General features: G+C 33.8%; 3 protein-coding genes across 5 annotated transcripts in view; all 3 read left to right on the top strand.

The window, feature by feature from the left end:
* The window catches only part of LOC143179091 (uncharacterized), a 48413-nt gene extending 29595 nt beyond the window's left edge, over positions 1 to 18818 (top strand). For both annotated transcript variants that reach the window (XM_076378115.1, XM_076378116.1), the window contains exons 4-9: positions 10282 to 10504; positions 11259 to 11424; positions 13022 to 13300; positions 14049 to 14197; positions 14285 to 14545; positions 15098 to 18818. In XM_076378115.1, the coding sequence (XP_076234230.1) occupies positions 10282 to 10504; positions 11259 to 11424; positions 13022 to 13300; positions 14049 to 14197; positions 14285 to 14545; positions 15098 to 15242 (1223 nt within the window). In that variant the 3' untranslated portion in view covers positions 15243 to 18818. The remainder of the gene's footprint in view (positions 1 to 10281; positions 10505 to 11258; positions 11425 to 13021; positions 13301 to 14048; positions 14198 to 14284; positions 14546 to 15097) is intronic.
* Positions 18819 to 19504: 686 nt separating this feature from the next.
* On the top strand, positions 19505 to 22450 carry LOC143179090 (kynurenine/alpha-aminoadipate aminotransferase, mitochondrial). The gene is made up of 8 exons (XM_076378113.1): positions 19505 to 19824; positions 19955 to 20120; positions 20233 to 20419; positions 20505 to 20621; positions 20928 to 21251; positions 21349 to 21475; positions 21767 to 21975; positions 22141 to 22450. Exons 1-8 carry the CDS (start codon positions 19755 to 19757, stop codon positions 22204 to 22206), a joined length of 1266 nt encoding a protein of 421 aa, XP_076234228.1. The 5' UTR covers positions 19505 to 19754; the 3' UTR covers positions 22207 to 22450.
* A 401-nt stretch (positions 22451 to 22851) lies between these two features.
* LOC143179373 (protein SAAL1) lies at positions 22852 to 25575 on the top strand. Of its 2 annotated transcripts, XM_076378576.1 has the most exons (7): positions 22852 to 22979; positions 23106 to 23275; positions 23603 to 23758; positions 24214 to 24475; positions 24561 to 24671; positions 24744 to 25100; positions 25171 to 25575. In XM_076378576.1, the coding sequence occupies exons 2-7, from the start codon at positions 23111 to 23113 to the stop codon at positions 25392 to 25394; spliced, it is 1275 nt and encodes a 424-aa protein (XP_076234691.1). In that variant the 5' UTR covers positions 22852 to 22979; positions 23106 to 23110; the 3' UTR covers positions 25395 to 25575. The 2 variants fall into 2 exon arrangements, with proteins under 2 accessions (XP_076234691.1, XP_076234690.1); XM_076378575.1 differs by having other exon boundaries at positions 22926 to 23275; positions 25171 to 25574.
* The last annotated feature ends 30 nt before the right edge of the window (positions 25576 to 25605 follow it).

Genomic DNA, 25605 nt, shown 5'->3' with positions numbered 1-25605 from the left:
GTAGTCATTTTCTGTATACAGAGGATATGTCGGTTTAATTGGTTGTTATGACTACTGTACAGACCTGGTGAGGTTGCATCTGGAGAAAATGTGGATCTACAGGGTGTTTCGAAATATTTGAGATATTTTTGGAGGGTAGATTCTAGATAAGAAGATGGTGAAGAAAGTTCGGGTGCACGTATGTCTGGGAACGCTTAGTTTTTTAGTTATTTGGTATTTTATATTGCATGTGGTGCGATGCTTTCTTTAAGAACTATCATTATGTGACAGTCATTCAAGGGAGCGAATATTTCTGGGCCTAGTAGGGCCTTTGAAAGAATAGTACATCGTGAAAGCAAGAAATGGGCCAGCATTTTACACAATATATGATAGCATATAACTAAGGAACTATACGTTTTCAGGCATATGTGCATTTGAAGTTTCTTCATTGTCTTTGTATCTATAACCTATTCTCAAAAAATGCCCTACCTTCTTTCTTATTTTTTACGGGGTTTAAGCCAGCGTTTTATGCAATACAGAATAGCGTATAACTAAAAAACTAAGCATTTCTGGTCAGATGTTCATATGAACTTTTTTTATTGTCTTGGTATGTAGAACCTGTCCTGCAAAAATGTCCCACATGTTTGGAAAAACTCTGTATATGGTTATAATATATAGGACCGTCTGATCTCACACTATTAAACGTAGCGTATTCTTGGTCAAACTAGTCGTAACTACTAACTGAATCGACGTATCTTGTATATAGGGTACCCAAGCTGAAAAGCAAGCTATAACATGAAAATCTAAAGAAGTAAAAGTGATCCTCCACAAAAGATTGTTCTTTCATGATACTCCTTCTACGAAACCATTCAAATTATGTCATGAACGATTTTCGTGTTGTTAAAAATAAAGGAAATATTTAGGTGGACTGCTTCAGCTTGGACACCCTGTGTAATTACTGAAAATTACTACTAAATCAAAATGTGTCTCGAGTGCAACTTTACCAGCTCTGCACAGTGTTTCGGCCAACAATATGCTAGGTTCAGACAGTTCTATTTACTGTAGCCATATAGATCCATATTTTTTCCAGATGCAACCTTACCAACTCTGTACAGTACATTGTGGTGTCAATTGTCTTGGCTCCACTAATTGCGTACAGTGCAGAGCTGACAAAGTTGCACCTGAGACATATACTGACATAGAAGTATTTTTTCATATATAGGGGACACATTGATTCAATTAGTAGTTATGATAACTTTGGTCAATAATATAGTAAGTTCAAAAATGCAGGTGAAATCAGGCGATCCTATCTACAATAACAATATAAACCCATATTTTTTCCAGATGCAACCTTACTAACTCTGTACAGTACATTAAGATGTCGATCGTATTGGCACTATGGTTTCATATTCTGCAGAGGAGGTAAGGTTGCACCTGAGACACATGTTGACATAGAAATACTTGGTCCTACTTATTGGATACATCGATTCAATTACTAATTATGACAACTTTGGCCAATAATATACTAGGTCCGAAAATGCATATGAAATCAGGCGAGTCTATCTACAGTAACAATATAGATCTACATTTTTCTAGATACAACCCTACCACCTTTATACAGAACTTCTCTACTACCATATTTCTTTCCATGTAGAGCTATCAGTCTCGACAGAGTCCTGGACAGTCGCCGTCCTCGTGCTCGATTCGCCGAATTGGCTTTGCTCCTTTTCCTTGGACACGAAACCCTCTCTGTGTTTTGGGATGATCGAACGCGAGAGCCTCGCTCTGCGTGTAAACTTGGCAAACAGAGCGCGTTTCGGGGCCAGGGGTTGGTCTGGAGCCCCGCTGGGGCCGACGTTCGGAGGAGCCTGCAGCTTGATGGCTGCTTTTTAGAAATGCTTGACACTCGCTTTGGGAGGTGTCGTTGATGGATTGGGTTTGGGCTTGGAACGCGAGCATTGTCGCGAATCATGCACTGTAAGAAAGACGGTCTTAATCCCCTGGCGTCGGACGACGTTTCTGGTACAGTGTGCTTAAGGGGGAGGTGCTTCTGGAAGATTGTGAAATTGTGTGCATTAGCCTTGGGACACTACTATAGGGAATACTGTGCTGTATGGGCTCTTGTACTTTTTACTTTGTGGTATTATTTTTTGAATACCATTAGCTGATCGTGAATGTCTATGCATTTAGGGGAAGGTGATGTTTTGTAATGTCTAAAGCCTCATTATGCGCGAAAGTGTATACAATGTCAGAAGTAAAGTACTTTTTAAAGAGTTTGGAGGAGGGTAAAAAGAGATCCTTATTTGAATTCTCTTGGAATTGTATTCACAAAAATTTGCATACACATTTATAATGTAGACAGTAGATTCAGTGAGTATGACCTTATTACATAATTTGTTTTGAACTAGAACCAAAGAATAACAAATATTTTAATATGAATATTATTTTTAGTGTATCGGGTATACTTTAATTTTCCAAGATTATCTAACAGTCGATTAATATAAAAACGTATTTTAATTTTAAGATGATATAAATTTGTATTTTTGTATCGGTGTGTGTGTATAAATTCGAAGAAAATTGAACAATGTTTCTATGAAATATTTATTTAAATGTAATCACATGTAAAAATATTGATGAATCATTTTATGGAAGCTACATAAACTGTTGCTGAAGTATACGGAAGTAAATGCAGAGGTGCTCGCTTATAATAATGTTTTTCGAGTCCATGTGTAAAAATATTTACTAAAAGGTAGGGAGATATTTATATTCGACTGATTTCGAGCATATTCACATCACTATCAATGAAATCTATGACTGACTAACTGTAAGTACCAACCCCTGACAATTCCAGTAATCAGTCGAGCTAGTGAAGCATTGATGTCACAGTGTAACATATTTTTCGGTCGATTGTACAATGGATTACACGAATTCTGGATAGCAGAAATCGCGGACAGTCGAGACCCAGTTAGTTGAGGTCCTATTGTGTGTTTATAGATCGCGTTGTCCATTCGTCGAGTAGATATTTAGTAGTGTTAGTATGTTCCAGCCGAGTGTAAAGAGTTTTCAATAATTTCTGTGATATTTCTGGCCCGATAGTTACTATAATTGGGAAGTACGGAGGTTCAAACAATGATTGTTTCAGGCTATTGATAGATGAGGGATGGTGGTGCTGGACTCTCCATGTTACCCGAGTTTAACAAACTTGTTACCTAGTCCCAATAATCGGTGACCTAGAAGGATTTCACCTGAGACGGTTCTTTTGCAAATTTGTATGCATCATTCATAATTTTTTATATTCAGTATTCGTGGCAATTTATGATTAACCCATTTCCATATAGTATTAGTTGAACTCTAGGCAAAAAAAGGACAAAAAGGTCATTTGCGATCGAGAAGTTGAAATAGTAAATAACGTAGGTATATTCCAAAAATAAGAATTATTAATACATGTAAAGAACACCTTTTCATGAATTTTTCCATAAATAAATCACATACTCAATATGAAATTTATATCCTTTTTTGGTATAAATATGAAGTTTTGGTTTTTTAGCATTCAAATCGTCCCTTATGATCGTCCTTTAAAATTTCTGACACTATACATGCATAAATCATAAGAGAATATACGATCATAAAATTCATAAAAATCATAAGACAAAACCACAAGATTTCACGTGATTGCTGCCAAACTTTTAGAACGTTAGTGAGCGTTAACCTCGATAGCTCCAGTACCTATAAATCGTCGATTATCTCTTTTCGTCAAAAACTGAAGAGCCAATGATGTAGCATAACTGCTTAATAGCAGAACTTCGCTAATAATACGGATTCCCCTTCCTCGAATTGTCAAGCAGTTCAAAGCATTTATCTTCAGCTGGCTAAGCACGACACCTCCTGGCTTTAATGGTTTTATACGACTACAGCAGGCTATAATGAATTCATGAATGCTCACTTACATACAACATGGGTTCCCTTCATTGAGCTGTCAACATACTTTATCTGTTCATTACCTACTATCGCGACAAATTTAAAAGAGGTCTGTAATTCTGTAACCATTTACGGACAGAAGTCCGCGCGAGAGTAATGTGCGACGATTTTATAATGAAAGGTACCACGTTTAATGAGAAGCGAGTTTGAATTATATCAAAAGGAAGGAGGAACGAGGGAACACGGCTGTGCTAACTCTGAGCTGCCAGTGAATTTTAGGACTGCTATCCTTTGACTGCTCTCGGAGCTCGGCTTTCATTACAATGTAGGCGTCTTTAATAAATAGAGAACAATCCAGTGACTCCACTGTTTTAATATTAATTTTCAATTTGGGGGCTCCTTTACGCGTCGCTCAGGCGTTGGAAAAGTGATACGATTCAAAAATTATGGTTTTCTGGGAAACGTTTTGAATGCTTTGAGCTTTTATCGTTTTGTTAAGACCACGTATTGAAATTCAAAATACTTGGGAATTTCTCCAGCAGGGAATTATGAAGGTTGTACATTCAAATTCTAAAGGTATTGTACTTTTGTTGATCAGGCTGAGGAAACTAAGCAAGCGTTTACATATGAAGACTCCAGGGAGAGAACTTGATGAGTCCATTTTTTCCGATTTTCTGTTTTTGATATCATTTGGTGGCTAAGATGGAGTATTTGAATTATCCACAGCGAAAGGAGAGAATTTTTGATAAAGTATATTGTACTTATTATAATATTCATCCCTAGGTTCAGACAAGGAATACAAATTTTGGAATATTATTAGAAATATCAAATAAAAAAAAAAGAAAAATATATTCTATCCTTAATACATATGTCATACACACTGAATGCGTATTGTTATTATTCTTAGAATTATTATATATTTCTGCCAATAACAACTTTTTTTCCTAATTTATAAATATCACAAAATCTCCTAAAAATTTCAAACACATTGATCACATAGTTTCTTATAAAAAAATCCAGAAAACAACTTACCTACTCTTTAGTCCGTGATACAGGGTTCTTTTTTTTAACGAAGCAAATGAAATGGAAAATACGTGCACCATAGTATTTTTTACAATTAATTAATGTTTCAAGTATAGATAAACTAATCTGTAAGTCAGTGTAATCTTATAATAAAGTTTTGAGCTGAAACAAAAATACTGTCGTATTTTCTCGCTATAGACTCAGAGATCATTGACGAGTCTGTAGCGAGTGAAACGTTTCTGGGGTCAACTCATGTACCAGTAGCCCAGTTTCGTTTCATCAAAAATGTAAGTGACAGTGTGTAACAAGCAGAACTCGTTCCTTCTAAATAATTGCAAGATATGGAGAACACAGCAATAATATTATAACGAAGGAATGCTTTATAAGTATTACTCAAAGCGAAACTCGTTTTTTCTGTAGCAATAAGTCCAAAGTTATAAATCTATAATGAAAGCATATAACATCTGATAGAATAGACGAATAGCCAGGACGCTCAGAATATCAAAAGTAGTGACAAAAGCACGAAGCGAATATTCAGATCAAAAAAAGAAAAAATATTATTGAATTTCCTTCGTAAGATATTTAGTAGATTATTCATTGAATATTTACAGTAGAGAATCGATTATTCGAACTGGATTTTCCTTGATCTTTGTTATTTAGAATTTTCGGTATTTGGAGTATTAACAATATAAGGATCTCAAGTAAACCATAAACTATCTCTTAATAATAGTTTATCTAAAGTAATTAAAGATTGTCCGTGAATTTTGAGTTAGTATTAATTCCAATAATCGACGTCCTACTGTATTCTAATATAATACAAATTAAAATATTTAACATTCAATGAAATTTAATAACAGCTTCACTACTTTTCCCAGTCATTTATTGTGATCCAGCAAGTGTCTTAGTATTTTTGAACTGTACTATGTATTATTAGCCATGTTGTATAACAGACCCACAGCAACCCCATCGTATTATGCTGTAACGCTAATACTATACCGAGAGTTAAGTATCCAATTACCAATTTTGATAGGGAACAAAGGTTAGAACGTTATCAATAATTACTTTAGGTGTAGCACGTGTCCATAATTCTTTCTCGATATAACAGACACGATGCTCGTTCCAGGCACGGCTCGTTGTTATCGAGGCTATCAGCAAATGGCTTTAAAGCTCTCCGAGGATTTTGTAAGGCAGGATCCTTGAGGGTTACCGCACACCAGCCACAGGTTGTCGTCCTCGTTCGCTTAAATCGACCTATTAACCCCCTTATTCAGTGCTTCCTAAGCGAAATCTCGGAATTTCGACCGAGTTCACCGGGGATTCCGTTTCGTTGAACATCTAAAGAACCTGTCTATTCGTTTCTTCCCTCTCTTCTTCTTCTTTTTCAATCACTCGAATTTTTCAGCCCTCCAAGGTACTATTTTCCTCGGGACTTCTGCTTCCCATTCCCGATTATTCGATCTCTTTTTACTGAATTCCACATGTGTCGCGCGATTAACCAGCTATTCTTCTAACAAATGTAGGCACGAAAGCGTGAAACTTTTTTTCAGATTGCCAAACGAGTGCTATGGTCTAAGAGAAGAGAAATTAAAATATGTAACGTATTAAATGTGAAACTCGCTACTGCAAACAGCCATTTAATTACACGTTTCGACCTACTTTTTCGGTGTGCTTCCCACCGATATAAGGTTGCTGTTCGCTGTTAAAGTAACTTTGTTTCGTCGAGGAGGGCCCGCGGAAAATGGGTCGAAACGGATAATTAAATCCTCGTTTGAGCCAAAGAAATTTTGTAACTTTTTAACGAGCAACCGTAATGGTAACGCAAATGAAAAATTATCGTGGATCCTATTCTCTGTTATTACTTCGACAATTTCTGTCTGGTGTTTTACCCTCGTTTTGGCAGGTTCACATAGCTTTACGCTTCGTTGCTCCGAAAGTCAGTCTCGAGATAAGGGCGAGGGCTGGTTTAAATAGGTTTTCTTACAGAACGGGGAGGCGTTATCAGTGATAGGGCTTATCGAGACGCTGTAAGACAGGCTCCATCGATTCTGCTGGTCGAAATCAATATACAGAAGCCACAACCCTATGAGCACAATAGCATGGCGGGAACACTGCCTAGACCGATCTTTTCTCCTGACGTTCGCGCTGGAATTTAGCCACTTTCCCAATCTGTTCGGCGAGCACACTCAATTTCCCAAATTCAGAGTCATGCAAGGAATATTTCTGTGAAGAGTTTCTTAAAATAACCTCCTCGAGAAAATTCAGACATATTTTTTCTATTTAAACGTAATATTATATTGTAATATAAAAAAGGGAAACAAGACAATGGTTTTCATACGATTGATAGATAAACGACAGAATAAATTATTTCTAAAATAAAATATATATAGTTTCTTCAATTTGTTTCTACAAGAAAAGTCACACATAATTCTTGAAATCAATCTCTTTTATGATACTAGAGCCTAGATTTCTTTAGTTATAATAGAATATTTATAGAAATGTTTTCATGTAACTAAAATGCAGCGAGTTAGTTTTAATTTCAGTAAATGCATCAAAAAGGTAGATCAAGAATAAATTCCTCCAGTTTTAGAGATTACTGCAAGCTGCAAGGGAGAGATACCTGTTTGGATTTTTAAATGTTCTTTTTATTTTTGTACTTGGAATTATTCGCGACAGGAAGTCAAAAAAATTGTCCGAAAGGAATGCATTGTCCCTGATATTTTCTATTGTTTTGCTTGGCTTTTCCCTTCATCTTTAGTTCCAGAGTGTTCTTCATTCTCGAGCTGGCGGCTCTCGATTGAGTGCCAGTCTATAGGCACACCCCTTCAAAGTTCCGTGCTATTGATTATCGCTGGAATTCGATAGTCACGCTGGCTTTTTCAAACCGGCACCATGTGCTTTTTTATTCCTACCCTTCATCTGGATAATAGAATATTTTTCCGTGACGGTTGAAAGGAACTTTTGAAATCGAAGTATACAGTCGGAATAACAAAAACAGAAGAACAAATAACTATTTTTCAGACAAATGAACAGAATATTTCAAATCATTTTTATAGTTTCTCTTTTTATTTTCTTTCTGTTCTATTTATTTCTAGCCACTATTATCTCATTTTATTTTCTTCTACGTTTATTAGAAAAAACACAATTAGTGATTGGCTTTAGGTAAGGTGTACGGAGGAAAGTGCCTCTTACTAGTTGTAAGCTTATTATTTCTACTCAGCCGCGAGTTTCTAACGAGTAGATACTGTGTACATGCGATACATTGACAAAAGTTTCAGCTCCAAGTTTTACTTTGATGTCAATTGTCTAGACTTTGTTTCTTCTTTGTTTTCTTTAGAGCATCATTTACAATTTACAGCAAAAGTGAATTTAACTCTTGGCGATCGAATTGGAACCAAATGCAGAAATTAAATTTTTCTAGTTGCAATATTATGTAATAAACAGCAAATTAACTTTAATTGACCAAGATGTTATGAAATAAGTAGGCGATCAAGTGTAGGTACATAGTAATTAATTTACAATTATCTGTGTGCAAAGTATTTCAAAGACCTTTAGTTAGACTCATGGCAATTTTTAAGTAAATTAAACTGAAGATACGTTAGTTATAAGAATATTACAAGTTATACAATATTGAAGAAAAATACGTTCTCTTTTGATGTTTAAGTATTTTATTTAGTGTATTAAGACTTCTGTTACGGAAGATTTAATCAATAAAAGATTAATATAAAGAAATGGCAGGATATCCTACATTGCTAATCTTGGTGAAATTGACAACCTGTCTTAGCATTAAATTGTGAGAAATGAGTATCATAAAATGGGGTGAATAGAAACATAACTCTAGGTGACAATAAATATAAACAGTATTAATACGTACTACTACTAAATAGAATTTAAATAGTATTTAAATACTCTAGCTATATTAATTCTAATAGTATTTAAATAGTATTTACTATTACTAATAAGTACTATTAATAATACTATTTCAATAGAAATTTACTGTCACCTAGAGGTATGTTCCAATTCGATAATATCTGAATATAAACAGTATTAACGAGTATCATTATCAAATAACAATTAAACAGTATTTATTATCGCTAATATGTACTATTAATAATACTACTTAAATAGTATTTACTGTCACCAAGAGTTACGTTCCTGTTCACCCCATTTTTCGATAACGAAAATCGTCAAACCAATGAAAGAAAACTGTAACAGTTTTAGTATACGATCAATTAATTTTCGAAAATTCACCATTTGCTTTCAATCGTTCGTACAAATCGCACGGAAATTTGAGGAGAGGCTTTTTCCGAGAATTGGCATCATTACAGCGATACGCAGCGGTTTGCTCTCGAATGTCTATCCTTCGTTCGCCGCGTTCGAATTCATTGAATACGGATTACCAGGAAACAGAGTGCATCGTTACTCGAGGAAAACCAACGGCGAATGAAAAATTTTTGAATAGAGAGTAAAACCATTCAGGGGGTGGCCGTTTGTCAAGTTTTTTGAAATATCGACCAGTCGAAGTTGGATACTCTCTGCGCATTACGAATTTAAACACAAGCTTGGCGGAGTGCAGTTACAGAACGCAACTTCCCGTCTGTGCAATTTGTAGCTTTCAAGAGAATACACTGACCTCGATTCCACGATTGTCATTTTTACAAAAAATTATCTCTGACAATATTTTTTGTCGCGATAGCGATCAAATTTTCAGACGATTTTATTTTCTTTCACAATCAGTTGACATTGTTCAAACTTTTTGAACGTAAAGTTTGACTTGTAGCGCAGTTTCATTTTTTATACTGTTATCAGGTATTATATTCCATGTGTGCAGTTATCAGTGGTTTACTGAGGACTGATAAAAAATTGTTGGAGACGAATAATTCAAATAATTTGTTAGAATTTTCTATGTAAGGGATTCCTACATCATGGACTAATAAAATTCTTAAAATAAAGAATAGAGAATAGTTGATTATATTATACATATTAATATTTTATAAATTATAAAATTTGCCTTTCTAAAGTAAGAAAAATGTATATTTTTAATAAATACATAAATATAAGTATGTAGGGCTGTGTAAAATATTGAAAACTTCATAATGCGAAATATATCCTCCTTTGACACAAATATGCTTTCACACTCTCTCTAGCATCGATTAATGAATTTTTATTACACATAAAAATCTCAAATAATCGCTGCATTGACATCAGTTCACACACTACTGTATGAAAGTAGAGTTCATTTTTATTTCTAAAATTGTTTCATTTTCCATCACAGTGATGTTTGTTTAATTTTCAAGTAATGTGTTCATCGATTTCGTAACGCTTTGATCGTTACAGTGGTCACGATAATTCGATTTGGTTTAGGTATGGGGAGTGTCGTAGGCAGCAACGTGAACGTAAGCAACGTGACGACGAGGAGGATGGACTCGACGACGTTCCTGCCGGAAGCGACGCCGACCCTCAGCGAGCGGGAGCAACTGAAAATCGAATTTTACAAAACCTACGACGTTATGACCGGGGTCAGAATCGCAGCGACCCTCGGTGGTTTTTTCGGTCTTATGATCCTTCTGCTTGTTTACAAAAGCAGGTAAGTTCTTTTCGACATCGAGAACTCTAAAAACTCGAACACTGCTGGCGATAATCGATAAACAAGCTTGACCACTATCGAAACAAACTATTTGAAAAATGACCATTGAAATAATATATTATCCTATTTGGGTCGATATTACTTAAAATAATCGTGTGTTAATTTATTTGAACATGCAAATGATTTTTTCAAAATTATTTGTGCTTCAAATATTTCGTCAGAAAGAGTTCCATAGCACTTATTCAAATACAGAATATCAAATTAAATAAAATACTATTAAATGTAGTAGCTAAATAATGAAATAAATCCAAGGAAAATCATTTACTTGTTTAAAGAAATTAACGCATAATTAGTTCAAAGTATCACCGAAACTTGATTATTTAAATAATTTTTCAAATATTGTATTCGAATAATGTTCATGCCTGTTATAGCGTTCACTATACAAAAATATGATTCTATAATATTTATGGTGGCACGTCTGATCAATTTTACGTAACATCATTAACTAAGCTTTATGCATTGTTTTATTGTTTTAGTGAATCAGTTATACAGTTAGATGTCTTCTTCGCGATGAACCGCGTTAAGTATGACTAATAACTTAGGACTGCACGCGTAGTATTTGCTTTTGTTGAATTGTTTACGAGATCAGGTTCTTTATCTTTTCGTTTTGAAAGAACTGAATGAAAAAGTTCCTCTACTGTTTGAAAAATGACGTGAGCGAGGAAACTGGTGAAAAGAGGTATGTGTGGCGTAGGTGTAAATCGAGCAAACAGTTGGAGGATCCAAGACTGACCGCAGCAGCGGCCGCAGCGGTAGCTGAAGCAGAGGCCGAGGAAAGAGCTCTCGCAGCCGCCCTCGAAGCCATCGCCAGATTACCACCCAGACCAGACCGTGGCCCTAGAAGATCACTTTGTGTTGAGGTCAGTCTGCTCGCAAAATTCACCGAAAATAAATCGGTTTCTCTACCTAAAATAATTGTTACGAAAGAAAAGAAAACCACGTGCACATGTAGGAAGAACTGTCCTGAAAATGTCTTCTATTCATCTTCTCACATGGACAGACTTTATTCCATGTTATTTGAAAATATGAAAAATTCTGTGTCTATGGTTTGTTTGAAATAATAGCAGTTCCTGTTCAAAATAATTCCATTGTGTGTGATAAATTAAGTTCTGCTGTAGAATATTTGATTAGGTATTCAGTTGTTTCATATAGCAAACAATTTTTAAAATATTTCCTGAAATAAAGCAAAAGTAATTGTATATCACGAACCAAGCACTGGTAAAATAAAAGAAATTGTTATTTTTAATAATACTTTAAATCTGCTCAGGTTTACTATTTTCTGATTATTTGAGATATTTGCAGCTGGAAAATTATGGTAACAGTTTGAAGTTTAAGTCAATAGCTCTCATGAATATCTTAGCGAATAAATTAGGAGCGTAGGAGTGTATTCAGTATATTTTTCTGTAATATTCCTGAGCTTCGTATATTTCTAGAAAGCTGTACATCACAGGTTTTCAAACTTTTCTTCTTAATGCTCTTCTTTGTAGCTTTTAAAAGCCTCGCGCCCTCACCTTTCTATTGTATAACCTACAGTGACTTACAGATTCGTGCACATATATACATACTCAGAAGATTAGTTAGTTCAGAAAGCTACTGTAATATATTTTCTTCTTTTATTTGCTTTACTTCTACTTTTCACATTTAACTATTGTTCAGATTCTCTAATTTTACTAGCATTTAAATATTTTTGGAATTTTGGCATCTGAATATAATAATGCTTCATGAATAAATTTTTAAATCGCTGTATATACAGAATGTTTGATAATACGTGTAAGAAATTTTAAAGGATGACTCTACGTGTCAAAATAAAACACGAGTAAAAAATTTCGAAATTACATTTGAGGCTTCGTTTCCGAGTTATTAATTGTCAAAGATAAATTAAAATGCATGTGATGTGTGTCTGACTTGGGAGCTTATTCTACTGACACCGCTGCACTTGACCTAACGAGGACCATCGCTTTAGTGTCGTCTTCCAATTTTGATGAAACGTGGTATAGTAGAGCATCGAAAAATATTATACACGTATTTGCTTTGTCAATCACTGGATCAATCTTGAACAGCTGACAGTCTTTCAGGTTACACTGAAGGTATCTGTGTGTGTTACCTACGTTCTTTTCAAGCATTTTCGGTCTTTAAAGCTTCATGCAAATTAAACAGTAAGAGATATAATAAAATATATTAAGACTTTTCTCTTCTATTGCTCCTCCTTAATATATCTGCAAAATTACAAAATCCTCCGACTCGTAATTTACCATATAGACATGTTAACTTTGAAACATTATTACTGTAAAATGGAAGCAAATCTGACACTCTGTTATGAGACATTTTGTGACCCATTCGAAGTCTTCTACCATCCCTTAAAATATTGAAACGTATATATGTTACACCCTGTATCAGATAATTGTTGAAGTCAGAGCAGAAAGTATGACGGTACGATGACAATTTAATTTATTAAAGGTGAGCCAGTCTCATTCCCCAAGGATCGGGCCGCGTTTTGCATCCGTCGGGGGTGGCTACGAGGCTCTGTTAACGGCGCCAACGAAACAGCCGCATCTGGCACCTCCCGAGGAGCAAAGGAGATGCAGTTCGGTGACTTGCAGCAGTACCGGAAGTAGCTACCTCGAGAGGAGGGGATCCTCGATGCCGGTTCCATGTCTGCCACTCCATCCCACGTTCTCCATGAAACACGCTGCCCACGACGAACCCTGGGACTTTTATTACCCCATCGATATTCAGGTAGGACTTCAGTTTACTAACGTCGAGCCCTTTCTGAGACAGGGAATGCATTCTCTCTTTCCTTTGGTCTGCCATTTCCTTCCACACCTACTGTCACTCGTTCAGGCTCGGCACCCTTTGGTGTCGCAAGCTCTTTGCTCTTTATTTTCGTTCTTGAAGATACGACTGAGACAGTTTGAACAATAATTCCAGAATAATTTGTGTATCTACTAAAATAGAACCCTCGTTCTTATTGATGATACAATAGAATAAAGGTTCACAATCTTGTAATTGAATATAATAGGAGATATGATTTACGAAAGTGAAATCGTAAATCTCAGATTTGGTGCGCCATCTTTGCAGAATTATACGAAGAATACTATTTCAATTCCTAACAGAGTCAAATCTCTACATAGAGTTTCGTCATTAATGACCTTGTCATTTCTTATTATTAACATTAAATCTTCATAATAGTAAAAAGCAAGAAAATATTCAGAAAAGATTAGATCTCAACCCTTTCTTTCCCCACGAATTGAAATCAAACTCTCGCATCTTAAGTTCTTTATTTGTCACAGACTGTGACTCACAGGGACATAAATGTCCTGAAAATGTTACAATATTTTCGTGAAGCACATGCTAGACACGCGACGTGCTCGAAATATAAATACTTCTTTGTAATCTTTAAGTAATTTGAGAAAAAAGGGTGAATATAACATACGAAAAAATAATAGAAGCCAAACTCTGAGGTATCGCTAAAAATTTGCAATAGGTAATCCAACCAACCCCAGAGCTTTCACCGTGCACAAGCGAAGCAGGTCTTTACGCAAATGAGGTGTTGATAAAAGGACCAGCAGCTGCTGGTAAAAGAGCGCCTTTGGCTTCCATGGGCAGTGTCGATCCTCCGGAACCCGATTCGAGGTCAGCGATACAATTTCACCCAATTGCATTCGTTTCTCCCATTATTAATCGTTCTCTTCGTAACCTTAGAGTTTTGTGATCCTTCAGGTCACTGGGCTCCGACTCAGTCTTCCTGAGAAACGAGGAACTGGGAGAAGAGTGCTTGGACACGGAGGACGAGGTGTCTGGGTTCTCGACTGACTCTGAGGCACCAGGGCCCAGTTGTAGACGATTCCTTCGAGTTCCTTCAAAGAAGAAAGAAACTGTGGAGAAGTGGGATGGCTGCGCAGGATGCGTTCCTAGACGACGACCTGGAGGGAAGGGTTGCCAGGCTTGTCGTAGTATCAGCGCGGTTGTCGAAACTTCTAGGTATTTCTCCTGTTTCTGCCTGTCCTATTATTGTGTCCTTAATTTTTGATTTTGCATCCTCTTTGACTCAAATATTCAGGATAGTAATTCCTATCTAAAATATTTCAAATTTAGATCTATTTTATTCAAGAAGATTTTTGATGTCAATAATTAAAAATTGTGCTAGTAATATATATAAATACAGTTACCAGCATCATGACATTTCAGTGTTAGTGTTAAATTAATTAACAGGAATTTATTTCTGAACTAACATACATTCTCCACGAAACAAAATACAGTTTGATAAATCTGGTTTCGCTGGTCACTTGTTGATTGTTGTCAATTATGGGTACCTTATCAATTGTTTTACTCTCACAGATCTTCTGTGTAGCTGATACTTCATCTATGAAAGTGTAGAAATAAAACAATTGATAAACTGTGGGAAATTAACAGCAATCGATACAGGTGATCTGCAAGTCACCATCTTGTCAGACTATACTAAAATTGATTGATGAAAATTGAGGTGAAGGAAAGCGTGACAAAAAATGCAAAACGTTATTGGCATGTCGACAGGTCTCAGACAGTCTCGGTGAGTACCAGCAGTCAAAGTAGCCTCGGTTCTCCTCCGTGTTCACCAGCCATCGAGCTCAGGCACAGACCACCGCCGACGCCATTGCCATCGAGTCCACCAGTCTGGTCGCAGGAAACGCTCTTTTAGTTATTTAAAAACTTACCAGAAAGCTTTCATGGCTGAGCCAGTAATCGCACAAAAGCAACCCTTTCAAATAGCACGGACTATGGTTGAGGAAAAGCTAGAAACGATAGAGAGGCACCTCTGAGCTGTAAAATGGCTCGTGGTACTGGTTCGATTTTGAATAAACAGTGAAAGAAGTGAGAAGAGAGGACAGATAAGAATAAAGTGAAATAACCAAAGGAACATGTAATTATTAGAAAAATTAAGTATTCCAGGTATTCTTATTCAAATGCAGGCAATTAAAGGGGAATAATATAAGAAGTGAATTGGAGTCACATCAGGTGGAAGAAGAGTAATGAATAATTAATAGCTATCGTGCGACAAAAACTAGAACGGGGCAGAAAATAGTCATCCATATAAAAGGTGTCGTATAGGCGAGACGTGAAGGTACTCAAGGGAATATTGAAATCAGGAAAAGGAAGAAAAATGATGAAATGAAGAAATATAAAGAACTGAAGAAGTGAAAAAATAAAGAGATATGAAGAAATGAAAAAATGAAGAAGTGAAGAAGTGAAGAAGTGAAGAAGTGAAACGAAGAAATGCAGATCTTAAATAAAGTATACTTAAGAAGTCAAATTACAATTCAAGAAGTGCGTAAAATTATACTAAATTTGAAAACGAAGACGAGACGTAAACTTCAAGGAGAACGAAGAAGAATTAAAAGAAATGTAACTAGGTGTAGAGAATACTAGAAGAAATAAGAATAATGGAAATTTATTGAAGCAGATAAGTAGGGGGCAAAAGATATAATAAGAAATTTAAGTCCAGCTCTGAAAGAACGAAGATAAAGAAAATAGAAACTATAATATCAAGCTTTCGTCAGAAGAAAAAGACAAAAGGGAAAGAAGAGTATATCTAACTACAAAATAAAGGTAACTGAGAAAAGGAAATGCCAGAAAGTTTGTATAGTAGCTTCTAAGATACAGAAAAAGAGAGGACAAAGAAATTAACAAACTAAATGATCGTTAAACGAACTGTTGTAAAAAAAAGAGAATGGTAGCATACTATATAGGTATACTGTAAATAACAAAACAAGAAAAAGAACTCGTTTTTCTCTTTTTCGTCATTGAAAAAGAGCGAAGAGACCGTGTATTATGTTTGTATCGCGTTAGACGAAGAAAAATCAAAACTTTTAAAAAAGACGTGTTGATCTAGCTGTGCGTGTAAAGAAAAGAAAAAAAAAACAAAATGAAAGATACTTCTCGTTATTCATTTTTGTTTTTATACTATGTATCAGTGTATGTACGTACGATATGCGCAATTAAAAACAAAAAAAAAATTAGATTAATCCAGTTGGAAACTTGAGAAAAGAGAAAAACAACTATACAGTTCAATGATTACCTTATTTTCAAGGTTGAAGAACTATTTTTCGAGTTAAATAGTTTACGAGTCGTTTCGACGTAAATGTTTTACGAAAATAAAGTCAAAAACGAGAAAAAAAAATATTCGGCTAGAGATTAAAAGAAAATTCTAAACCAGTTTCGAATTTAGTTAGAAACGAATAAATTTCTTTCACAGCCACTGATTAAGAACGTCTCACTTTGTTACTTCCGGAAGGTTCGTCTTCTTCCAATCGCTGAAGATCAAAAGAACGTCTTGACAATTTCTTTCCACGTATAGTTTTATTGATTCCTAACTTTCTCGTGCTTGATTAATTGATTAATTAAAATGACGCTTCGATGACTGCCAATTAAGAAGCAGAAATCCTTCGTGTATGTGTGCATGTGGCTTGTGGTTCGTACGTGTGTGTGCGTGCGCACGCAAGTGTATGTGTGCGCGTGTGGTGTGTACGAGCGCGCGCACACACATCTGTGTACATAGGAAACTATAGGAAATCGAAGCCAAATATTTAATAGTGTTGTCAATTTTTCCATAAATCGGAACGCGTTTACTAAAGGGAAGAAATGAAGAAAACAGTAAACTTTGTACTTTCACTGTTTAATAGATATTAGAAACACAAGGCGTTTACTTCTTGCAAGTTGGAAATCAAGGAAGAAGTAAGTTTTTTAATTTCTATTGTTATTTAGATCAATTCTTAATCTTATTCCAGAATGGATAAATAAAATGAGAAAGTAGAATAAACGAATGAAAAACCTTAGCACGAACTTAAAACAAGCTTAAGTGACCTTCGTATATTATGTGAAAATTTTTCAAAGTAAAAATCATGTAAGGTCACATTCAAATCAGCCAAGGTCAAAATCATGTTAAGATCTTTCATTCAATTATTTCATTTTTTCATTTCACTTGTTCATTCTTTTTATTGTTATTATTATTGATGGTCTAATGAATATATTTATAATGCATTTTTGTTTATTTATTCTTATATTCCTTATTTAAATACTTACTTTTTCTTTGTTATTTATTATAAAATGTTGCGTTATTCGAAGTTATATTCGAATTAATATTCGTTATTTATATTAACGAACGGTGAACACAAATCATTGTAAACGCGTGTCCGATTACACGTTTAATAATCACGTTACAACGCGAAACTTCTGTCGGTGCCTTTCCGCCGGATTTTCTTCCGTTACCATTTACATAGATAACATCATCGCAGAAACAGCATCATGTTAAATCGAAAACGACGATGTAATTAAAGTGATGATCATAATCATAATTCCTGATTAATATTGTCATCGTAATCTCGACAAACATAGGAACTCATTGGAATTCACAAAAATTAAAGAAGAAATATTCACTAAAAAATAGCAAAAAATGGTAAAAGTAAAAATGATATTCAAACATTATTAAGAAGAAAAAACAGCAAAAGAAAGTGTCGTTCAAAGCCACAAATAAAAAATTTAGACATGAAAGAACAAAAGATAAAAATAATAATGAAGAAACTGAAAACAATAATTCGTAAAACAAAGATAGTAATTATGATTATGATACACATGATGATCATTCAGAGAAAGCTCCATCATTCTTTCGTAATGTTTTGAACGAATCTCTCCTGTTGTACGAACAATAAAACTTTCACCGTTTCCTATTATCATTTTCTTTCATGGCGCCTTCCTCTTGTAAAGATTCTCTTTCCTAGAATCGAACTTTTCGAACCGATTTCAAAAAAGGAAAGCTTCTTATCGTATATCACCTTCGAAATTTTCTTCCTCGCTTGCTGTTCGTCGTTGTAGCAAGCCGAAGGAAAATTTCGAGGGAAGGAAGGAAGAAAGGGAAGAGAACTTCTTAATTATCTTGAGAACCATGTACTTCGAAGAAGGAAGATGGATTTATTATAAAAAAATATACTGTGCGAAGATTAATCAAATCTTTCGGTGTATGGTTGTCGAGATAACATTGATAACGAAAGTACTCTTTCTACGCTCGTGCCCCTACGAATTTTCACGAAGTATTTTACAAGAAATGAAGAAATGTACTCGACTTGTGCTGTTCACGATGACAATCTTAGGACCTCCGACTCAACTCCTTTTTCGACGAACGAATGGTAGAACACTCGTTTCCTTCGCCGTGTCTCTATTTTTTCAGATACAGAAATAAAATGTACGTGTTGAACATAAAAATGTTGATGATGATACAATATCTTCCATGATTTTTATTTATCGCCTGTTTTCACTGTCGAAACATTTTTTACATAGTTCCGTACCTAAAGATATTAAATAATACAATTTTTAAATGTCAAGTATCAGTTTAACGTCAACATTATCATAATTTTGTTTTCTTCAATTGTCACGTAATGATCTTTTTGACAAATAGTATAGTACTCATAAATAGTTTATGGGAGTAAAGGTCTTAACAAATATTTCCTTCTTATTTTTTTCGTTTACACTTTTTCTCCACAGATAGTTCTAAATATTACTAAATAATCGTTAATTAAAAAGTGGCAGATAATTAAAGCAGAAGATATACAGAAACAGTATTATCCAAAATTAGTAAAGTCTTAAAAGGTGCTCAGATTAAAGAGCCACGAAAAGTCACAACACATTATTGATGTAAATTGAAACATTTAACAAAAATAAGAGACGTCACTTTACAACTTTAGAGACAATAATATTGTTAAAACTTTCTTGAAATAGTACAACTTAAGTTACAATAAATAAATAATACACTACTTTGTAGATATACAGATAGCACGTATCTGTATATTATCATTTTACATACTTTTTCACATGATACTCACTTAAACATTCGCAACCCAGTGATAACCCGCAATATTGATAAGAAAATTGTGTTTGTTTAAACAGAAGCTCAATAGAATCAGTCTTTTGATAGCTGTGTTATTAAGACAGCGACCACGCTCGAAACCAACATTATATTACGAAAACACGGCAACAAATTATTCCATTTAGTATGCATAATTAAAGTAATTGAGCAGTATAATTTATGCATTCTACTCAACGCAAGCGGAAGTAACCGAACTCGTGAATTATCGAATTACTGATCATCAATTAATAAGAGCGCCAACATAGAACAAATTTAAATCAATTAAGTGATTAGTTGACGATCAAATTGGAATTGATGATGGACGTGTCAAGATTCTTCACGAAGATCGCGAACAGACGAAAATCCAGTATTCTTCGGAGATGGGGTAAAAGAATTTATGATTTTTTACCATACATCCAATTTCAACGTTAGAAATAAAAAATGTGGTTGGTGAAAATATAATCATTTTTAGTTTTTTGATAAATATTATGCATCATTCCTTTTTTGTATTCTAGCGACGAAATTCATGCAAACCGAAAATGCCATTTCTCTGGCAAATGGAATGCCGAATGCTGCGATGTATCCTTTCGAAGAAATTTCTATAACATACAAAAAGGGAACAAAAGTTAAATTATCAGGACAAGATCTCTCTTGGTCGCTTCAGTATGGCCCTTCACAGGGGTAATTTTCTGAAAAATTCTACTTTGGCAAAGTTCAAGAAGCTTTTCAGTTTCATTTCTTCGTCATTCAATTTCTTCCTGCATTCTTCTCTCTTCCTTTTTTCTTAATTAAGATACCCATCACTGGTGAAGGAAATGCGCGAGTTCCAAAAATATTGGCATAAACCAGCACAGGATAATTGGGATGTGCTTATAACGTCAGGATCAATGGAAGGATGTGCCAAAGTTTTCGAAATGACTTTAGAAATTGGGGATCCTGTGATGGTTCAAGTGCCAGTTTACGATGGAATCCTCAAGGCAGTAAATTTTAATCTTTTTATATTTGAATTACCTTTATAAATAGTACTGTCACCTCCGAAATTTTTAATTTTCTTCTTCTTTCTAGCTACTTCCGCTGATGCCAGATTTTATTGGAATTGAACAAGATCAGCATGGAATAATTCCAGAGACAATAATAGAGACTTGTGAAAAGAGGCTGCGTGAAGGAAAATCCATTCCAAAGGTGAAGATTTAAAACTTGCGGAAATAGAACTGTTAAGAGAAGAATGAGAGAAGTATATCTACTAAAATTATAATTAGGTATACTGTACAGTAACAGAAAGAAGTAATCATGTACTATTGATAGCTATTTCTATAAATTAATTCCTTCTTCATTAATAGTGTATGAGTGAATATTTTTTTCTGCCATTATAACTATTCTTTTAATAACCTACTGTCTTAACGTCTCAGCTTGTTAAGAAAAATAACTTACAATCTTACGTAATTATTACATTTGTCATTTTTAATTCAAAAGAGTCTCATTTTCTAGGTCCTCTACTTAAATCCAACAGGTGCCAATCCTACAGGAACAGTCTTGATAGAGTCTCGAAGGAAACGTGTCTACGAATTGGCTCAGATATATGACTTCTTAATTGTCGAGGATGACCCTTACTGTTTCATTCATTTCCTCGATAAAAAACCAACGTCGTTCTTCGAGCTGGACACCGATGGTCGCGTAATACGATTGGACTCGTTCAGTAAAGTTCTCAGCGCTGGACTCCGATTAGGCGTCGTGACAGCGCGCAAAGAATTTATCACGAAATTGACTACTCACATGGAGTCTACCTGCTTACATGCTTCATCCCTATCACAAGTGATTCAAAGACTTTCCCTATGCTTTTTGAGATCGCCTTGGTGAAGCAGAAAATGGACGTATTTTATTTTCATATTTCACGATTTGTTATTCGCAGATGCTGCTGTACAAATTAATGGATACTTGGGGCTTGCAACAGTTACAGCATCACTTTCAGGATGTTCAGAGGTTCTATCAAGAGAGACGAGATGTTATGTTGGCAGCGGTCCAAAAGCATCTTACGGGTAGTTTGCTAGAAGACATCTTCTTGATCTTTACTTCTCTAAACGCTTCATTTTCTTCTGTAGACACGATAGACTCGATGTCACCTGGTAGCTTTGTAAAATTTCATGAAGAGAGAACAGAAATTATTAGTACAGTATGCAAAAATAAAGTAGTAATAGAAATGTTGCTGAATTATAAATTGCAGATTTTTGGGAAATATTTATGACAACTTGTGTATTACTATTATTATTAATTAAGAATTTAAGTTTTGTAGCACAAACTTCTGCTGATACAAAGGTGTACTCTTACAGGACTAGCAGAGTGGGATGTTCCAAAGGGTGGAATGTTTGTTTGGATAAAGGTAAACGAAATGGAGGACGTAATGGAATTAGTGGAGAAGAAATGTGTATCTCAAGGACTTTTCGTTGTTCCTGGTCACGCATTCAATTACGATTTTTCGAAACCTGAGCAACATATCAGACTTTGCTATAGCTACGCAACTCCGGAAGAAATCGATAAGGTTTTTGCCTTCTTCAATTTCTATTTTTTTTAATTCGTTGCGTGATCCCTAATTAGGCAAAAATATTTGATTTTCAATCTATAACTTTCCTTCTATTTTCCTTCCTGTCAACCTATTCAAGTATTTTATACTAGTTTTAATAATAATAGTTTGTTTTATTTTTAGGCGCTTTCAATCTTGGCAAACTTGATACGAGAAGAAATAAAAGGAAAAAGCAAAAACAAATATTGATTTTTCTTTTTTAATTTAATTGAATTAGAATTTTTGAGGAAATAAATCTATTTTGTAACATTTAATGATCATAATAATAATTTTTTAGTTATATCCCAATAGTTCCGAAGTTTAGTCGAGTTTTAGATTTTAATAAAATATTTCAAGTTTCTACTGAACTGCTATATAACATTAAATTTTCTCATCTCATTTTTTATTTCTGAAATTTGGAGTTGGTATAGTTATTCATAATTAATCAAAAGCATTTTAATGTAGTTTTGCTGTACAATGAAATTGATTATATATGTATATATATATTCTTATTCTAATAAATAATAACATGACAATTTCTTTTTTAAATTTTCAATTTAAAATTTTTTTAAATCTAAAATTTTTTAAATTAAAATTTTTAAACTTAAAATTTTTAAATTTAAATACTTAGTAAAATTTTAATTTTTAAATTTTTAAATTTTCGATTCAAATTGAATTCATATCGAACTGAAATCGAAAAATTCTTCTTTGAACAGTCGATAGATATCGAACTTTATCTCGAGTTAATTATCGATATAATTTTGAATTTACAAAATAAAAATTACAGAATCCAAAATAAATCGGAACATATAATTCTATTCGAACATAGCTGATTTAGGATTAAAAATATTTCTAAAACGGTCGTATGTTTTATCATGTTATTAAGGTTTCGTTAAGCTTTAAAAAAGGTTAGGTTATCTTCATTTATACTGATCAGCTGTGCCAAGTACGAACCGAAAAGTGAATAGTTAGTTGGTTGAAAGGTATTGCTCATATAAGTTCACATAAAGTTCAAATCAAGTCATTACTTATTGATACAGAGTAGTCCAAAAAATAAGCAATCATTTATAAAAAGTAGATTTTAAAACGAGTTGTATTCCCGTGAGTAGGAGAAATGAGCGAAGTTCGGGAGACCGAAAATGAGAAAGTTGAAACAAATGTTGCATTGGAAGCTCAGGATATTGCAGGCAGTGAAATTGAAAAGTTGAAAGGAGACACTGTGGGAAATACAATATACAGCAGCAAATGGATAATCAGCACTTTGCTTTCAATATCAAAGGTAATGCTTATGACCTTTGTTAGGTTTGAATTAAACTCTTTCTAATGGATTTACGCTAAATTTCGATGTTCTTTAATGACATTTCAATATAAATTTATCTTTTAGCAGCTTGTTATTTTTTAGTTTGAAAAGTTTGTTATTTGGACCGTGTACCATAGATAGTAATGTTTTATTAATTTACATTTTCATGCTCACATAATGCTTATAAGTATATTGTTTATGTGTATGCTACATAAGAATAAAAAAGCATTATTTTATATTATTCATGTATTTTAAGTAATGTATACTTTAATGCAAATTAATACGAATAAATTGAGTATTCTTAAGGTTCCTGATGACGGCTGGAATGAGAAACTGGAAAATGACCTCTGCACTTTATGGGACATGACCACAGAAAAAGACATTGTTCAATTTCTCCTGGATAATGACTTTTTCAAAATTGCTGAATTCGCTTTGAATTCTTCTGAAGAACCTAGATTAACGGTACGGTTCTTTTCAAAACTGTTTTATCTCTTTAATCTGTATTTGATTTATGTAATAAAAGGTTCACAAAACACTCTTTGAAGTCTGTGATTTTTGAACTTGAAGAATTTACTCTCCTTAATTTCTGAATTCTATAATATCCTTCTATTTATTCAATCCTTCATATATTGTTAGTATTATGTAGATAAACAAAATTTAAGTGAAGTTACAATTAAATTTTATCATTTACTCTTAATATGTTACTTATTATTTAGTATCTTTTTTGTCTTTAGTTTTTTATAGATTTTTTATTTGTTTTTCCATGAATATTTTCTGTATGTAACAATACATTATTTATGTATGAAAAATGATTCAAAATTTATCATTATCTATCATTAAGTTCACTGAAATAATTTGATTATGTCTATAAATTTTTCAATATATTTTTTTACTTACTACTTATGATGATTTTATAGGAAATAATTTTGGGAATACTTGGAAATATGACTTGTGAACAAGTAGTGCTTGAACTACTGGGAACAAAAAAGGAACTTCTAGAGACAATTCTTCGACATCTTTCTTCTGAAGACACTGCTACTTTAGTACAAATTCTTAGATTGTTGCGTTCTGCACTATGGAGCATTCAAAATAATCCAGAATCGAAATGGAGAGTTAATTTGAAGAACTCCACTTATTTAAGAGAAGTAGTCCCCTTTATTTTAAAAAGTTCCACAAATGGTGAGTACTAATTTTGTTCATTACTAATACAAATTTTATTTGATTTAATATGCACTATTACTAAAGAGTGAACATATTATTGCAGAGGATCTTCTAATCGCAACAACAAGTTTCCTACGTTCTTCAGCAGAAATTGATCTTCCCTCTGGAAAAACATTATTGGATGAACTCTTTGAGTCATCTAGTTTTTTACCAGGTACAAATATTACTAAATATTATTGAATTGAGCTTTAAAAGATCTAACATGTCTCTATTCTTAAATTTACAGGAATGTTAGAATCGTTTGAAGAAGTTGTTCCTCCAAATGAAGCTCCTTACTCAGCTCCTACTTTAAAATACCTAGAAGACTGGTTCGAATTGTTCTCTATTCTTCGAAAAGGGCATCAAATTCATCAAGAAATTTTACAGGACGACAATCTTGCGCGAACAGTAGAAATTTTACGAAGAATTTTAATGAATTTTATCGAGCCATGGGATCTTTTTCCTCTAGACGAAACTAAAGCATCTTGCGTTCATAGATGTGCAGAAATGATCCTTGATTTCCGATGGAAAGGATTTTTGAGAGCAGATTCTACTATGGACATAGATGCAACCATTCTAAGCATTATTTTTAATATCAGTACAGGTAAATAAATAAAATCTTTTAAAAGTTTTCTTTTTATGCAAATAGTGGTATTGTATATAACTATTTTCAGCAATGAAAGAAGAAGAAGAAGATTCTGAAGAAACAATGGAAGAATTATTAAAATACCTTGAAGGATATTGGACTGAAATAGCGAAAATTTCTACAGTAGATGAACTTATAAAAATCTTAAAAACAAATGAAAAGGACGTTATAGATCATGCAGTGAATTTATTGAAAACAAAAATTCCTGCAGAAAAGATTAATAGCGTAGTAAGTGGATTATCTAAAGAATAGAAGGAAATTGCAAGTAAAATAATTAAAAATTATTAAATTAATTGAGAACAATACATTTTGGTATTGCCTAATACCAAGGGAGAAATCGAATTCTTTAATTATTTTCACATAATTAAAGATACTTTTTTAATCAATTGTGTACAAATCTTACTGTATCTTACAAATCATGCAGCATTTTATACAATTTTTATATCTCTGTCCTGTATATCTT

Source organism: Calliopsis andreniformis, chromosome 5 (assembly GCF_051401765.1).
Source record: "Calliopsis andreniformis isolate RMS-2024a chromosome 5, iyCalAndr_principal, whole genome shotgun sequence".
NCBI lineage: Eukaryota > Metazoa > Arthropoda > Insecta > Hymenoptera > Andrenidae > Calliopsis > Calliopsis andreniformis.
This window is presented reverse-complemented; position numbering and strand designations above follow the sequence as displayed.

Excerpts from the sequence above, each read along its gene's own strand:
- LOC143179373 (XM_076378576.1), top strand. The coding sequence starts at position 23,111 with ATGAGCGAAGTTCGGGAGACCGAAAATGAGAAAGTTGAAACAAATGTT. Across the intron at positions 23,759-24,213 it reads CTGAAGAACCTAGATTAACG|GAAATAATTTTGGGAATACT; the intron begins GTACGGTTCTTT and ends ATGATTTTATAG. Across the intron at positions 24,672-24,743 it reads GTCATCTAGTTTTTTACCAG|GAATGTTAGAATCGTTTGAA; the intron begins GTACAAATATTA and ends TTAAATTTACAG.
- LOC143179090 (XM_076378113.1), top strand. The coding sequence starts at position 19,755 with ATGATGGACGTGTCAAGATTCTTCACGAAGATCGCGAACAGACGAAAA. Across the intron at positions 21,252-21,348 it reads ATGCTTCATCCCTATCACAA|ATGCTGCTGTACAAATTAAT; the intron begins GTGATTCAAAGA and ends TGTTATTCGCAG. Across the intron at positions 21,976-22,140 it reads CTCCGGAAGAAATCGATAAG|GCGCTTTCAATCTTGGCAAA; the intron begins GTTTTTGCCTTC and ends TTTTATTTTTAG.